Below are 17,819 nucleotides of genomic sequence, written 5' to 3'. Positions count from 1 at the left end.
GAAAGCATTCCCTTCCCAAGACTTGTATAACAGTGTCAGAGACCTGGATCTGGGGTCAGACCCCACACCAATGCAACGCAGCCTCAGGCTTCTCTGGAATCTACAGTCAGACACTTTTACCTTTCAGGTCACCCAGGAAGAAAAGCCTTTCACACGCAGAGGTCTCCTGTCTACCATTAACAGTCTGTACGATCCCTTGGGTTTTGCAGCTCCTGCTACTATACAAGGCAAAGCCATACTAAGAGATGTAACCAAGGAGTCTTCTGATTGGGATGCACCTCTGCCACCTGATAAGAGAGTCCAGTGGGAAGCATGGAAGAACTCTTTCTCTCTTCTCTAGTATTAGCTATCCCTCCTAGCTTTTTGTCATCAGCAAATTTAATCAGTTTACCCTCAATTCCTTCATCTAAATCATTGAAAAAGATGTTGAACAATACAGGGCCCAGGACAGAGCCCTATGGTACCCCACTTGAGACATTCTTCCAACTGGATGTGCAGCCATTTACAACCAATGTTTGGGTCAGATCACTAAGCCAGTTATGAATCCACCTAACAGTTGCCTTGTCCATTCCATACTTAGTCATTTTTTCAATAAGGATTGTGTGAGATACTTTGTCAAATGCTTTGCTGAAGTCAAGATACAGTGGGGCAAAAAAGTATTTAGTCAGTCAGCAATAGTGCAAGTTCCACCACTTAAAAAGATGAGAGGCGTCTGTAATTTACATCATAGGTAGACCTCAACTATGGGAGACAAACTGAGAAAAAAAAATCCAGAAAATCACATTGTCTGTTTTTTTTTCATTTTATTTGCATATTATGGTGGAAAATAAGTATTTGGTCAGAAACAAGCAATCAAGATTTCTGGCTCTCACAGACCTGTAACTTCTTCTTTAAGAGTCTCCTCTTTCCTCCACTCATTACCTGTAGTAATGGCACCTGTTTAAACTTGTTATCAGTATAAAAAGACACCTGTGCATACCCTCAAACAGTCTGACTCCAAACTCCACTATGGCGAAGACCAAAGAGCTGTCAAAGGACACCAGAAACAAAATTGTAGCCCTGCACCAGGCTGGGAAGACTGAATCTGCAATAGCCAACCAGCTTGGAGTGAAGAAATCAACTGTGGGAGCAATAATTAGAAAATGGAAGACATACAAGACCACTGATAATCTCCCTCGATCTGGTGCTCCACGCAAAATCCCACCCCGTGGGGTCAGAATGATCACAAGAACGGTGAGCAAAAATCCCAGAACCACGCGGGGGGACCTAGTGAATGAACTGCAGAGAGCTGGGACCAATGTAACAAGGCCTACCATAAGTAACACACTACACCACCATGGACTCAGATCCTGCAGTGCCAGACGTGTCCCACTGCTTAAGCCTGTACATGTCCGGGCCCGTCTGAAGTTTGCTAGAGAGCATTTGGATGATCCAGAGGAGTTTTGGGAGAATGTCCTATGGTCTGATGAAACCAAACTGGAACTGTTTGGTAGAAACACAACTTGTCGTGTTTGGAGGAAAAAGAATACTGAGTTGCATCCATCAAACACCATACCTACTGTAAAGCATGGTGGTGGAAACATCATGCTTTGGGGCTGTTTCTCTGCAAAGGGGCCAGGATGACTGATCCGGGTACATGAAAGAATGAATGGGGCCATGTATCGTGAGATTTTGAGTGCAAACCTCCTTCCATCAGCAAGGGCATTGATGATGAAACGTGGCTGGGTCTTTCAACATGACAATGATCCAAAGCACACCGCCAGGGAAACGAATGAGTGGCTTCGTAAGAAGCATTTCAAGGTCCTGGAGTGGCCTAGCCAGTCTACAGATCTCAACCCTATAGAAAACCTTTGGAGGGAGTTGAAAGTCCGTGTTGCCAAGCGAAAAGCCAAAAACATCACTGCTCTAGAGGAGATCTGCATGGAGGAATGGGCCAACATACCAACAACAGTGTGTGGCAACCTTGTGAAGACTTACAGAAAACGTTTGACCTCTGTCATTGCCAACAAAGGATATATCACAAAGTATTGAGATGAAATTTTGTTTCTGACCAAATACTTATTTTCCACCATAATATGCAAATAAAATGAAAAAAAAACAGACAATGTGATTTTCTGGATTTTTTTTTCTCAGTTTGTCTCCCATAGTTGAGGTCTACCTATGATGTAAATTACAGACGCCTCTCATCTTTTTAAGTGGTGGAACTTGCACTATTGCTGACTGACTAAATACTTTTTTGCCCCACTGTATGCCATATCTACAGCATTTCCCTGATCCACCCAATCAGTGATTCTGTCATAGAAGGAAATTAAGTTAGGCCTCTTTCACACATCAGGTTTTCGCCGTCAGGCGCGATCCGGCACTTTTGACAAAAACCGGATCTGACTAAATGCAATGCCGGATCCGGTTCCCTCCCATTGACTTGCATTAGCGCCGGATCGTGCCGGATGGCCATGCGTTTCATCCGGTTTTCGCCGGATCCGGCAATGTGTCGCAATCCGGCGTCTGGAAAAAACGGCTACTGTAACGTTTTTTGTCTCCGGCGAAAAAGCCAGACACGCCGGATCCGGCGTGTCCGGCTTTTTCACACAATGAAAGCCTATGAGCGCCGCAATGCGCCGGATCCGGCGTTAGCCGGATCCGGTTTTTTGGGTCTGAGCATGCTCAGTAGCTCTGCCCACAAGACACATATATAAAAGCATGACAGTGGGACCCTCAGCCACACCCAACATGCCACCCAAGACAGCAACCAGGCGCAGGAGAAGGCAGGAGACCACTGCAGCACCATCAGCACCACCACCCCAAATGGAGCAGCATGCTGAACAATGGGAGGGGAGGCCAGCAGCAGATGAGAGAAGGTAATTATCAAATCCCCCATTCCTCAAAACTAGGGCCATGGAATATCAAGATATTCATTGGCCCTTTGTTTCTCTTTATTCAACAGCCGCCCAAGAGATGCAGCAGCAGCAGTGGCAGCACTGGCAGCAGCACCAGCACCACCCACAGCCATGGACAGGGCTGCCACTAGGAATTTCGGGGCCCCATACTGGCAAAATTTATGGGGCCCCCCTTGAGACTCCGTCCAGGCTCCACCCCCAGCTCCGCCTCCACCCTAGCTCCTCCTCCACCATGCGAACCTTCCAAAATCCCTCCGCCCTTTCTTGGAAAAACTTCACTTCTACACCACACCCTCACCAATCTCACATCAACACCATATCACATACATAGCCATCAGCTTTAGTTTTGACCAAAAGATTTTTTAAGCCTGCCACCATGACAAGGTAGACTCTATTGACAGGGCCCTACTCTACTCTAACCTATTAAACATTTGGTAACTTTTTTTTAACCATTATTGTGCATCCATCTTCAGACAATGACCAGGTGATACTGAGTCAGTGCCCATCTAACTCTAACATACTCCAGCAAGGTGGCAAAGGCAGTACCTTATATTAGGTTGGTCACATATTAAGTCAATGTAATTGTACCCCCCATGAGACCCCCAGATTCTGTTCCCTCTCCCGTCATGGCTCTTTGGGCACCGCCACCATGCCACCGGAGACGGAGACATCGGAGAGAGTCAGAGACAGACAGTCTACTCATCCTGCTCGCTCGCCGCCTCGTGACTGGTCTGCCAGTGCCTACCGTCTGCGCCTCGCCATCCACCGTCCCGCTGCTGTCCACGGTCACCATCTTCTGCTCCCAGCCTGGTCCCACCACATGGCACGCTGGCACAGCCTATGGGTGATGGTCACACAAAATCCCTCATGCTCCATTCAAACATGGCTTTAGGACCCCAACTTCTCAGAAAAGGGCTTTTGGCTGCCAGGTATGTAAGGTGTATGTGCACCCCAAAACATGAGATCGCAGATATCAGCACTTCAGACCAGACATGCTTCTGTAGACACGGACTGTGCTAACAAATCGCCAGTGATCAGCACTGACACTGGTATCCGAGGTCCCAGCGGTCAAAGATGACAAGATGAGAATGGAGGGGCTGCCATGTCCCTGACTAATATGTCCCCACTGCTACAGATCTGATAGTGAACTGCCAATCAGATCAATTTACCTGAATGACATTGACATAGGGGAACTGGAAAATCCCCAATGTTCAGCACTAGACCTGTAGTGAGGGTCAGCCCTAAGAGTAAGCGCACGAGCAGCACATTCAATGTGGACTTTCCTCAACAAAATCATGTGGCACGTGTGGATCTTGTCACATACAAGTGACACACTGTGGATTTTAAAATGCACATTTGAGTGGGAATCTCCCACTCATTTGTATTTCCTCACACATTTCCTGGAGGAATAGAAATGCATATTTATAAGTATCTAATGGTCCCAGAACTGCGCTTTATGTTACATTACCATCACAAATCTGTTCTGTCAAAACCCTGCAAAAGAGCCCTGACCCTAAAAATGGCACAGACAGAACGGACTGAGAACCAGTGGGGCTATAAAGCCCCCAGTCAATTTTACACTGCAGACTTCTCCGCTGCCTTGCACATTGTGAGAATAGAGCAGGTGACTTTATAAGAGTTGTCAAAAGGTGACCCCAAAAAATCCCTGAGGTAAGAAAAGACTAGATAATATTACCCCCTCCCCTATGTCTGACTCTGAACTCTTCAGCTAGTGCAGGGGAGGGAGAGGACTGGGGGGCTTTATTTACTGTATTGGGAGTCATCTGGGGACAAGTGAAAGACCCCTAGAAGATGACATCTCATGCACATAGGGCAACCTGAAACAGTAGGGTAAGTGGGAAGAAGCCGGCTCTGCAGCAGAGAATATAGGGCAGGTGGGTGGGAGTCTGCCCCTGTGGGGTACAACACGGGGATGTACCCTAAGGCTCCCAACCCCACAATGGCACTGCAGCCCCTCAGGGGGAGACAGGTTTATTGAGCTGGACGGAACCGCTGCCCCACAGAGCCTTGCTCTCCCAGCATGAGAGCCGCAGTCATATCGCAGCTGCTGCAGAACTCCTATCTGAAGCGCGGTTTCCCTTATCCCCTTCACACGGCCATAAGCGCCTGCCGCCGACGTTGCATAATAACTTTCTAATGGGCCCCCAATGCCAAAATGCACAAGCGGCTCTGTACACCTCGTACACACGGCTCCGCTCCGTACACCTCGCACACACGCGGCTCCGCTCCGTACACCTCGTACACACGGCTCCGCTCCGTACACCTCGTACAGACACGGCTCCGCTCCGTACACCTTGTACACACACGGCTCCTCTCCGTACTCCTCGTACACGCACGGCTCCTCTCCGCTCACCTCGTACACATACGGCTCCGCTCCGTACACCTCATACACGCGATGCTCCGCTCCGTACACCTCGTACACACGGCTCCGCTCCGTACACCTCGTACACGCACGGCTCCTCTCCGCTCACCTCGTACACACGGCTCCGCTCCGTACACCTCGTACACGCACGGCTCCGCTCCGTACACCTCGTACACGCGCGGCTCTGCTCCGTACACCTCGTACACGCGCGGCTCCGCTCCGTACACCTCGTACACGCGCGGCTCCGCTCCGTACTCCTTACACGCGCGGCTCCTCTCTGTACTCCTCTTACACGCGCGGCTCCTCTCCGTAAACCTCGTACACGCGCAACTCCGCTTCATACACCTCGTACGCGTGCGGCTCCGCTCCGTACACCTCGTACACGTACGGCTCCGCTCCGTACTCCTCGTACACACACGGCTTCGCTCCGTACTCCTCGTACACACACGGCTCCGCTCCGTACACCTCGTACACACACGGCTCCGCTCCGTACACCTCGTACACACGCGGCTCCGCTCCGTACACCTCGTACACGCGCGGCTCCGCTCCGTACACCTCGTACACGCGCGGCTCCGCTCCGTACACCTCGTACACGCGCGGCTCCGCTCCGTACACCTCGTACACGCGCGGCTCCGCTCCGTACACCTCGTACACGCGCGGCTCCGCTCCGTACACCTCGTACACGCGCGGCTCCGCTCCGTACACCTCGTACACGCGCGGCTCCGCTCCGTACACCTCGTACACGCGCGGCTCCACTCCGTACTCCTTACACGCGCGGCTCCTCTCTGTACTCCTCTTACACGCGCGGCTCCTCTCCGTAAACCTCGTACACGCGCAACTCCGCTTCATACACCTCGTACACGCGCGGCTCCGCTCCGTACACCTCGTACACGCGCGGCTCCGCTCCGTACACCTCGTACACGCGCGGCTCCACTCCGTACTCCTTACACGCGCGGCTCCTCTCTGTACTCCTCTTACACGCGCGGCTCCTCTCCGTAAACCTCGTACACGCGCAACTCCGCTTCATACACCTCGTACACACACGGCTTCGCTCCGTACTCCTCGTACACACACGGATCCGCTCCGTACACCTCGTACACACACAGCTCTGCTACATCCACCCTGTAAACCCCTCCTGAACCCACACAGAAACTTTACCTCATCCAGCAGTACACCATGACAACCAGCATAGCAGAGTCCTGCAGACATGAAGCCCCTGATCATGTGACCCCTGACTCCACCCCTCCTGTGACCTCATCACAGGTCCTGTGCGCACACAGCAGACGGAGCTGGAGGAGCCTGAACAAAACGTAGGGGGGCCCGGGGCCGAGCGTGGACCGGGCTGCCATTGTTCTCAGGCGCCGGGCGGGCACCGGGCCCCCCTAATCACCGGGGTCCCCGCACAGAAACTTTACCTCATCCAGCAGTACACGACAACAAGCACAGCAGAGTCCTAAATACGTCCAGGGCCCTGATCATGTGACACCGGACTCCTCCCATCTTGTGACCTCATCACAGGTCCTGTGCGCACACAGCAGACAGAGCTCGGGCTGCCAGTGTGCTCGGGCGCCGGGCGGGCCCCCCCCTAATCACTGGGGCCCCATACACTTGTAAGGGCTGTCATGCCCTGATGGCGGCCCTGGCCATGGAGTCTGGCCAGCAAGAGGACAGCACATCTTCTTCTGGGAGCCCTCCCTTGCATCGTCAGCGTTTGACGGTAAGTTTTTATTTCCAAAATCCATCATCTCTGTAATATATGTCTATTCATTGCCTTTTATTTCAAAACAGGAATCACAAGCTGAAGAGGAGCTCCCAGAAGATGAAGGAAGGGGTGGACAGACACCTGGAGTGGGCTCACAATTGGTAAGTTTTTTGCATCAAACTCAGAAACACAACATCACACTACACACAACACATAGAAAACAATGTTCTGCAGACCACACACAGCAAACAAATGCCTACATCCAAAGACATAACATTTTTTTCTTTTCTTCTCTAGTCTTCCCAATCTGGTGCTCGGCCAAGAGGTCCTCGCAGTGCCTCCCAGGGTCGTCGGCGACAGCAACGCGGTGGTCACCAGCGTGTAAGTATAATATTTAAGTGAAATTTTGGTACACTTTTTATTTCATGTCTTAAGTGTGGTGACTAATTTTGCTATTTTTCTCTTTTACTTTAACAGCCTTCACAGCGTGCTCCCGACTCAGACGGTGAGGATGGAGGAATAGATGTGGACCACCTCATCGATCTCGTCAGAGAAAGGGAGCCGCTATGGAATATGGCTGACCGCCGCCATGCTGACCTGATTGTTACCCAACGACTCTGGGAGGAAATCTGTTCGCTCCTTGTGGCCCGCTGGGAGGACCTCGATGCTCGGGCCCAGATTAAAGAGCGTAAGTATATACAGTACCGGTTGCTTGATGTAAACCAGTGTTTCCCGAACTCCAGTCCTCGTGGTCCCCACGGACCATGTGTTCAGGATTTCTATTTACTATGGAAATCCTGAAAACATGACCCCTGGGGACCATGAGGACTGGAGTTTGGGAAACACTGATGTTGTATACTAACCACTTTGTCCTTTCTCGTTTCAGGGGACAGAATTGTGAAGCGGTGGCGGTCTGTGAGGGATCGTTTCAAGAAGGAGTTCAATAAAGAGATGCGGGCCCCGAGTGGATCTGGAGGACGCAGGAGCAAGTACAAGTACGCACGAGCCCTGTCGTTCCTCCGGGATACAATGGTCACCAGAAGGTAAATATTACACACCACATGTGAAAAAAAAATGTTTAGATGTAACAATTTTTTTTCAGCCAGGGCCATGCCATGTCACTATTTTAATTGTTTTTTTTTCTCTTTATTCCACAGCACGGTGAGCAGCACTCTGGAGCCTGCACGATTGGACCCTTCTGAGGCGATCCCTGAGGAGACCGGCACCGAGGGACACTTCGACCGCCCCGGTACATCTGCACCTTCCCAGCCTTCCGACACATACGACCCATCTGTCCCATCCACCAGCACAGGTGCATCGTGGCCGCCTACATTACATGAAGCTGCTGGTGAGGAGATCGCTTTCCCTTTACCCCACCCTTCTGCCCCTGCCACCTCTAGTACACCTGCGGGTACTGGGCGGCAGCGGCAGAGGGGTCAGGAAAAGAGCTATGCGCCAGAGTTCTTGCATCTGAATGCATCTTTCCAGAACTGTCTAAAAGTCTTGTCAGAGCAAATCTCCGCAGGCTTTCAGCAGATCAACTCCAGCATTCTGGAGGTGAAGACACTTCTGCAAACCATGCATTCAGAAGCAAGATCTTCGCCAAACCACACCTTTTTCAGGTCTGTTGTGGAGCGCATGGCAACGCTCTCTCCTACCCAGCAGATGCATGTAATGCATTCATGCCACGGTGCTCTCCAGCACGTTACCTCCCAACCTCCTCCTCCCACCCCAGTAGTTCCTCCACCTGCACCCCCTCCAGCCATTTTCCATCCTCCCCCTCCTATTACATACCAGCCACCTCCCCAGTACCAGCAACCTCCCCAGTACCAGCAACCTCCCCAGTACCAGACATCTCCCCACATCCAGCAACCTGCCCCGTACCAAACTCCTTCCCCATACAACTTTCCATCAACATCATCTGCTCCTACAGTCCCTGCCCAACCCTCCACTCCACCGCCCACCACCTCTTCTGCCTCCAACATGTCCACCCATTCTGTAGTTTTTTCCACACCTTCACCTCTAACTGTTCCTTCCCCACCACGATCCCAGTCCTCTCTCCACACTCCCAGTGTCGAAGTGTCCCGCAGCCCCTCCAGCAGTATTTCCACCCCACACTACACAGATTTGTAATGTGTGTTTTTTAATAAAAATGCCCATTGGGTTTAAAACCTTTATTAAAAAAGTTTTTTGCACTTTAAAAACATTTTACAAAAAAAATAAATATTTTAATTAAAAGTTAAATTATCGTTTCACAATGGTTGTCTGTCATTTCTTTCTGCGGCGAAATATTTTTAAAAAAAAGGTTAAATACAGGGTATTTCAAAGGTAAAAAGGTATTCAAAACCAGGTATATAACTGTGGGTAAATTTTAGCTTTTTGCCACAGTTGTGTTCCTGGTTGTGTTTGAAGCAAAGTATTTCACCTAAAAAGTTGTGTTTATTGTTGGTGATTTCCTAACAATGTACACAACTTTTGTTAAAAGGTGAAATACTTTGCATAAAACACAACCAGGTACACACCTGTGGCCTAAAGGTAAAAATAGTAAGACCATGACAAGATAGCCAACTTTGGTTGGCAAAGGTATATACTGTTGGTACAGAAGGTACACAAGTTTGGTTAAGGGCACAAATCTTTCACACTCTGTCATCCTGCCAGTGTACTCTGCCTTAAGGTGACATAAAGTACAGTGCAAAATTGTCCCTCATTACTGAAACCGTCACAGAACTTCTAGTGGTAATGTCATGGTAATCTTGCAAGGTGGTTTCTTCAGAGGTGTCCTCAATGGAAACGGGTTCCTTGCAGATAACAAAATTGTGGAGTACCACGCAAGCTTTGATCACCTCGTCCACAGTTTCTGTCTTGAGGTTGATCGCAGTCAATAGGACCCGCCATTTGGCTGTCAGAATACCAAAGGTACATTCAACCATTCTTCTTGCTCTTGTGAGGCGGTAATTAAAAATGCGTTTTGTTCTTGACAATCCTCTGCTACCGTACGGTTTCAAAAGGTGTTCTGAGAGCTGGAAGGCTTCATCCCCTACACAGACAAATGGCATAGGTGGACCAGATGTTTGCGGCAGCGGTCTAGGGGGTGGGAACTGGAAGGTGTTTCCATACAGTTTACGCCCCATGGCAGTTTGAAAACTTGAGAGTCATTGGAGCGGCCATAGGCCCCAATATCAACAGCAATAAATTTGTATTCCGCGTCAGCGATGGCCATGAGGACAATTGAAAAATATTTCTTGTAATTGAAATATTCCGATCCCGATCCGGCTGGCTTTACAATGCGGATATGTTTCCCGTCCACAGCGCCCAAGCAGTTCGGAAACTGACATATCTGTTGAAACTTTTCTGAAATTTCAATCCACCTCTCTGGTAAAAACTCTTCAGCTAAGGAGTCCCACAGTGCACGGCATGTGTACTTCACTATTCCAGATATGGTGGAAATCCCGAGTCTGTACTGGAAATGCAGTGACGAAAGGGATTCTCCAGTTGCAAGAAATCTGTGGGGAATTAAAAAACAATCAATTAGTTTAAAATCACAGCATTACATACCAAAACTCAGCTATAACACTTGGAGCTGCAAACTACCACCAACAAGATTGCAGTGAAAGTGTGCTCTGATGCGAGCATATCCAATAAATGTGGCTTACCTTAAAGTCACCATCAGACGCTCTGCGGGTGAAACAGAGAAGCGGCAATAGGTGTCTGCTTTTCTTATGAGGTGTGCAATGCGCTCTACCAAGTAATCAAAATTCTCCATTTTCATCTGAACATATCCAAAAAATGTATCCGGGTTTCGTCTAAGGTCCATGCAGAGTGTAGAATAGACCCCACGTGTCATTCTCTTGGCTGTGATGGGGTGGATCCACAAACGTCGTCTACGATGCCTGATGCGCTGCTGCTGTCTTGCTCTCTCCTTCTCCAGAACAATCACCCTCAAACGATTCGCCTCCACTGTAAAATCCGCCAAATTCTTCAAAATATTTCCAATCACAACATCCATCTTCGCCAGTAACTTGCTCTTCTCTCCAACCTGCACTTTCTCCTTTACAACCTGTCAAAGAAGGGCTGTAGGAACACGCTATATATAGTTTTTCAGTAGCCAATCCCTTTCGGAAGGCCACAAGGGGCGATTTTAAAAACCGGATCCGGCGTAATCCGTCGAAAAACGGATCGAAAACCGGATGAGACGGATCCGGTTTTGGCTGTCAAGCGCAAGACGGATCCGGCAGAAAACCGGATCCATCACGTCCGGTTTTACTAAACATTTGCCGGATCCGGCGCTCCGGCACGACGCCGGAACGCGCCTGACGCCGAAAACCTGATGTGTGAAAGTAGCCTTAGTCTGACATGACTGATTAGTTACAAACCCATGATGACTCTGTTTAATCACTTCATTCTTATCCAGATACTTACATACATGTTGTTTAATAATTTGCTCAAAGATCTTTCCTGGTATAGAAGTCAGACTCACCGGCCTATAGTTGCCTGGGTCCACCTTCTTCCCATTTTTGAAGATAGGAACAACATTTGCTCTTCTCCAGTCTTCTGGGACTTTTCCTATTCTCCAAGAATTTTCAAAGATTATGGAAAGGGGTTCAAAAATTTCTTCTGCTAATGTACTGTGTGGATATCATACTGTGTCTGGGGGGAATGTACTGTGTGGACATCATATTGTGTGTGGTGGGAATGTACTGTGTGGGCATCATACTGTGTGAGAAGAATGTACTGTGTGGACATCATACTGAGTGTGGGAGAAATGTACTGTGTGGACATCATACTGCGTGAGAGGGGAATGTACTGTGGAAACATCATACTGTGTGGAGAGAATGTATTGTTGGGACATCATACTGTGTGTGGGGAGGAATATACTGTGGGGATATCATATTGTGTGTACAGGGGATGTACAGTTGTGGCATCATACTGTGTGTGGGGAGTAATGTACTGTGGGAACATCATACTATGTGGGGGGGGATGTACTGTGAGAACATCATACTATGTGGGGGGGGATGTACTGTGAGAACATCATACTATGTGGGGGGGGAATGTACTGTGAGAACATCATATTGTGTGTGGAAGAAATGTATTGTGGGAACATTATACTGTAAATGGGGAAGTATACTGTGGGGATAACATACTGTATGTAGAGGAATGCACTGTGGAGACTTCATGCTGTGTATGGGGAAATGTACTGTGGAGACTTCATGCGACGTGTGGAGGGAATATATTGTGACACAGAAGCCCTTTACACCTACATTAAGCATAATGCTGTCATGCATTACTTGGACCGACAGACCAGTAAAGACAGAAAACATTCATTTATCATCCACCCATTAAAATTTGTCCTTGAAAAGAGCTATTTTACCTTTGATCGGGCCTTCTACAGGCAAGTGTCTGTTACAGCAATGGGGGCTAGATGTGCGCCATTGTACGCCACCCTGTATATAGGTTGGTAGGAGGAGACATGCGTATGAAAAATCTTGGCATTCAAAACCTGTGTGCTGAAATGGTACCGTTTTATTAATGATATGTTTTTTCTATGGACAGGTACGATGAAGGACTGTAGCTTCTTTATTGACCTTCTTAATGACAACCCTCGGAACATAAACCCCTCAGCATCCCTCATGGTTGATATTCTAGACTTCAAGATACTGAAAAATGGCACAATGTACCTAGAAGGAATATAGAGCGCACATAGGGTCTTATCCGGTATAAAAGGAATATTCGTGAGGGATAATCAAATTCACTCACCTATTATGGTTGTGTGAGACACAACCACTGCACTTAGCATTGGCGGCTGCTGCAAGCCCCGATGTGATGATCCTTTGCTAGGTAAAGAGAATGGGGCATCAGACTGCGCTGCTCGCCAGTCAGGATGATGGTCCAGAGGAGTCCAAGTGGATGAAATAGAAAATAGACTTTATTTCTACGCGTTTTGTGGTGATCACACCACTTCCTCAGGACAGTCTATACACATACACATACAGGGTCTGCTATTTATAGCAAAGTAGGCAGATGGAGACGCCTCCTTTAAAAAAAAAGGCCACACCCAATGGGCGAGAAATCAGACTTAAGCACATATACAGTATACATCGTAATCACCACAAGCAATCATAAAATATAATGGAGTATATCACTTAAAACCATTGTTCTTACATTTAAATATCTACATACAGAGAAACACAATAAAACACCATAAGAAAGTAGTTCAATAAATAAATAAAACTTTGCAAGCTGGGGGAGTGCTTGAACCTATGGTGTTAACCCATTCATTCTTTAGCAGGACCCTGCTAATTGTGTTTTAAACCTTCTGTGGCTCAATGGTTTAAAACACAATTAGCAGGGTCCTGCTAAAGAATGAATGGGTTAACACCATAGGTTCAAGCACTCCCCCAGCTTGCAAAGTTTTATTTATTTATTGAACTACTTTTTTATTGTGTTTTATTGTGTTTCTCTGTATGTAGATATTTAAATGTATGAACAATGGTTTTAAGTGATATACTCCATTATATTTTATGATTGTTTGTGGTGTTTATGATGTATATATGTGCTTAAGTCTGATTTCCCGCCCATTGGGTGTGACCTTTTTTTAAAAGGAGGCGTCTCCATCTGCCTCCTTTGCTATAAATAGCAGACCCTGTATGTGTATGTGTATAGACTGTCCTGAGGAAGTGGTGTGATCACCACGAAACGCGTAGAAATAAAGTCTATTTTCTATTTCATCCACTTGGTCTCCTCTGGTCCATCATCCTGACAGGCGAGCAGCGCAGTCTGATGCCCCATTCTCTTTACCTAGCAAATGAAAAATGACACACACATTTCAACCACATTGTATCAAAAGAAGACAACGAGCAACAGTGTATTACACTATTCCAGCTTTCACCCCACCCATCAGTGAAATGGAATCCCTAAGGGACAGTTCTTATGTCTCAGGAGGAAGTGTAGTTCATGTGAGAAATTTTGTGTTCAGTCAAGTGATCTAACAGAGAGATTCAAGGCAAGGAATTACCTATGGAGAGTTATCTCGAGAGCTTTTGTACATTCCTGAACTTGTGATCGTCGTGATGCCTTTAAATCTAAAAGGACCACACCTTCACACACCATTAGCTTAAAAACCACATATAACAACCAGTGGAGAGACATCTATGAGATTTGGTGGAAATATTGGGGCATTTTGCTCAGCGAACCAAAACTTTTACCATTAATTTCCCCCAAATCCAAAGTTAATAGCAAAAAGAGAAAAAAAAATGTAAAGATCATCTGACCAATAGCCATTTTAGACTGGCCACGTATAGGCTTAACACGGACAAAAGAATTTCTGGATCCTTCCGTTGTGGAACCTGCACTTTATGCCCCTTCATCGTATGAGATGAAGGCGTTTCTCTCCCAAACTCCTCTATGTAAGTAGGACTACAGGGGTTCTTCAATTGTCAGTCCCGCAATATCCTAGTGTATGTGGGCCAAACCACCCAGGAGCCACGATGGAGATGCAGGAGCATATCTCCAGTATCTCAAAGGCAATAGAAGATAAATCGTAAGGCCCCTTTACATTTAGCGATGCACCAGCGATCCTGAACACGATACGACCCGGTCAGGATCGCTGGTGCATCGATAAGTGGTCGCTAGTGAGCTGCCACACAGGCAGATCTCACCAGCGATGTAGCGATGCTCGGCGGTCGTACTTACCTTTCAGACGAAGCGATGACCGCCGTCTTCCGCCCACGTCCAAAGCTCGCTCGTCGGCGCCAGCAGGAAGCCGATGACGAGAAATGGACGTGGACGATCTCGCGCGATCAACGATAGCCAGCGGGGGAGCTGGTCGGAGGTAAGTATCACATGTAGCGATATCGCTGGCAATATCGCTGCTATGTCACAAAATCGGTGACGCTTTAGCGATATCGTAGCGATATCGCTATGTCTAAAGCCCCCTTAAGGGCAAGAAGCTGTCTTCGGTGTCAGCACACCTCCTGGAAGACCATGCTGGATCCACCAACAGAATCCGAGCTATGGGGATGGAGGCAGTGAGGCATGATATGGGGGGGGCATCATCATCAACCCTTATTATGGTGCGAGTCCAAGTGGATATTGTGGACCCTGGCACCTTTCGGCTTCAAAGAAGATCTGCTTTGTACTGGGATTTCTAAGCAGATATATAATTAACATTGATGCCACTTGCACTTGTGTTTTTTTTTTTCTTCCTTTTATATACACACATAATTTGCACATTTATGGTTATTACGTAGCTATTCCCAATTATTGGGACACTCAGACACTTTTCTGGATCTTTGTGCACTTTCTATGCATAAAATGTATACTTCCACTATTGTTTCATGGCATGTGAACATTGTATCACACTTGTATCACATTGCTCTGTTCTTTGCGCTTTACGTGTTCAGTATGTCCTTCTATTCTAAATTTTATTTTGCAGCAGTATACATTTCCTTGTAACCCTTGCAGACAGCTTTCCCTTCCTGATAGGATGGGTACACAATCTGATTAGGATTATTATGAGTGATGAAACACTGTGGCGATGCTCAGAGATGATATGTATCGTTCCATTTTTAAGAATTTACAGTTTGTGAAATATAAACATAAACATTTATGGTGTGAACCACTTCTGTTCTGATGCTGTATGGCACGGTTTATGGATCTGAACTCACTCCTCGGGGTCCCGGCCTCCCTCATAACATGGTTTCCCTTGCTCTTTCCTCTTTTGTGTGCTCACTGATGCTACTATCATGACTTATTTCACCTTGACACAGCAGAAAATGCCCAAAGCTTCCATCCAGTAACCTGCCGCCTCCTAGCTGTATCTAGGCCTAACTAATCCTCATTATCTCTAGCATAAATATACCTGCATCATACATTATCTAATCATGCTGACCCCTGAGGAAGACACCCTTGTAGCAATACGCAGGTTTTTTCTTCCCCTTCTTTGCCAAGCTCGTGCACATGAGGGCAGTTTATTATGGAGTGATATGTATACTCCCCGCCTGTTGTTTAGGCATATAGCGCTATTGTTATTGCCTTAATCATGGTTTGATTTGTTTCAGGGGGGTCTTTTGCTGGCATATCGCTGCTCTCCCTTGCACCTGCTGTCTGATTTAACCATTTTCGTGATTTAGCTATTGTCTATATCCGTTTAATAACATGGATGCATGTTACTGATATATGCTTTTTACTTACACCCCTGCGTGTCACAGGGTAATTTGCAATACTCAGATCTTTAGGGTCCTAAATGAATTTGTGTAGTCGCTGGGTTTTTTAATTGTTTTTAAATGTGTGTTTTTTTGCAAGTATCTTGCTCTAATAATTTTTTTTGTCAGTTTTTTGGGGATCCCTTTGTATGCCTACTTGTTCTTTATACTGTAGGGAATATAATTTGGGTACATCATACTGAGTGGGTGGTCAAGATATTGTGTGTATGGGAATGTACTGTGAGGACATCATACTGTGTGTGGGGGATGTACTGTGGGGACATCATACTGTGTGTGTGGGAATGTACTGTGGGGGCATCATACTGTGTGTGGGGGATGTACTGTGGGGACATCATACTGTGTGTGGGGGATATACTGTGGGGACATCATACTGTGTGTGGGAATGTACTGTGGGGGCATCATACTGTGTGTGTGGGAATGTACTGTGGGGGCATCATACTGTGTGTGGGGGATGTACTGTGGGGACATCATACTGTGTGTGGGGGATGTACTGTGGGGACATCATACTGTGTGTGAGGGAATGTACTGAGGAGACATCATACTGTGTGTGTGGTAATGTACTGAGGAGACATCATACTGTGTGTGTGGATTGTACTGTGTGGACATCATACTGTGTGTGGGGGTTGGACAGTGTGGAGATCATACTGTGTGTAGGGGATGTACTGTGTGGACATCATACTGTGTGGTGGAATGTACTATGGGGATATCATACTGTGTGTGAGAGAATGTACTGGGTGGACATAATACTGTGTGGGGGGAATGTACTGTGAAGACATCATACTGTGTGGGGGAATGTACTGTAGGGACATCATACTGTGTGGGGGAAGTTCTGTGTGGACATCAAACTGTGTGTGGGGGAATGTACTGTGGGAGAATCATACTGTGTGAGGGGAATGTACTGTGGGGACATCATACTTTGTGTGTAGAATGTACTGTGGGGACATCATACTGTGTGGGGGAATGTACTGTGGGGACATCATACTGTGTGGGGGAATGTACTGTGGGGACATCATACTGTGTGGGGAATGTACTGTGGGGACATCATACTGTGTGTAGGGATTGTACTGTGGTGACATTATACTGTGTGGGGAGAATGTAGTGTGGATACATCATACTGTGTGGAGGAATTTATTGTGAGGATATCATAGTGTTTGTGGGGGAATGTACTGTGGGGACATCATACTGTATGTGAGAGAATGTCCTGTGGGGACATCATACTGTGTGTGGGGAATGTACTGTGGGGATATGATACTCTGTGTCGGGAACGTACTGTGGGAGGAATGTACTGTGGGTATATCTTACTGTGTGGGGAACGTACTGTGGGGCATGATATTGTGTGTGGAGGGGATTTACTGTGTGGACATCATACTGTGTGTGAGGAATGTACTGTGAGTTCATCATACTGTGGGGGGGATGTACTGTGGGTACATCATACTATGTGGGGAAATGTACTGTGTGGACATCATACTGTGTGTGGGGAATGTACAGTGGGGACATTATACTGTGTGGGGGGTATGTACTGTGGGTACTTCATACTGTGTGGATATCATACTGTGTGTGGAGACTGTACTGTGGGGACAGTATACTGTGTGGGGGCAATATACTGTGGGTACATC

The 17,819-nt window shown here is 47.4% G+C and overlaps 2 protein-coding genes and 1 long non-coding RNA gene across 5 annotated transcripts in view; 2 read left to right on the top strand and 1 right to left on the bottom strand.

Annotated features, from left to right (window-relative positions):
- The window catches only part of LOC141085073 (uncharacterized), a 65,306-nt gene that overhangs the window by 37,486 nt on the left and 10,001 nt on the right, over positions 1-17,819 (top strand). The window lies entirely within an intron of this gene.
- LOC141085665 (guanylin-like) overlaps positions 1-17,819 on the bottom strand; it is a 51,818-nt gene that overhangs the window by 32,734 nt on the left and 1,265 nt on the right. The gene's annotated exons all lie outside the window — the stretch shown is intronic.
- LOC141085072 (uncharacterized) lies at positions 6,060-9,431 on the top strand. 3 transcript variants are annotated; one of them, XM_073570104.1, is made up of 5 exons: positions 6,060-6,997; positions 7,069-7,143; positions 7,280-7,363; positions 7,460-8,025; positions 8,140-9,431. In XM_073570104.1, exons 4-5 carry the CDS (start codon positions 7,934-7,936, stop codon positions 9,113-9,115), a joined length of 1,068 nt encoding a protein of 355 aa, XP_073426205.1. In that variant the 5' UTR covers positions 6,060-6,997; positions 7,069-7,143; positions 7,280-7,363; positions 7,460-7,933; the 3' UTR covers positions 9,116-9,431. The 3 variants fall into 2 exon arrangements, with proteins under 3 accessions (XP_073426205.1, XP_073426207.1, XP_073426204.1); XM_073570103.1 differs by having other exon boundaries at positions 7,280-8,025.

The sequence above is a fragment of the Dendrobates tinctorius genome, unplaced genomic scaffold (assembly GCF_039654945.1).
Source record: "Dendrobates tinctorius isolate UK_male_01 unplaced genomic scaffold, ASM3965494v1 ptg000028l, whole genome shotgun sequence".
NCBI lineage: Eukaryota > Metazoa > Chordata > Amphibia > Anura > Dendrobatidae > Dendrobates > Dendrobates tinctorius.
Note: the sequence above shows the minus strand (reverse complement) of the source record. Positions and strands in the feature narration are given on the sequence as shown.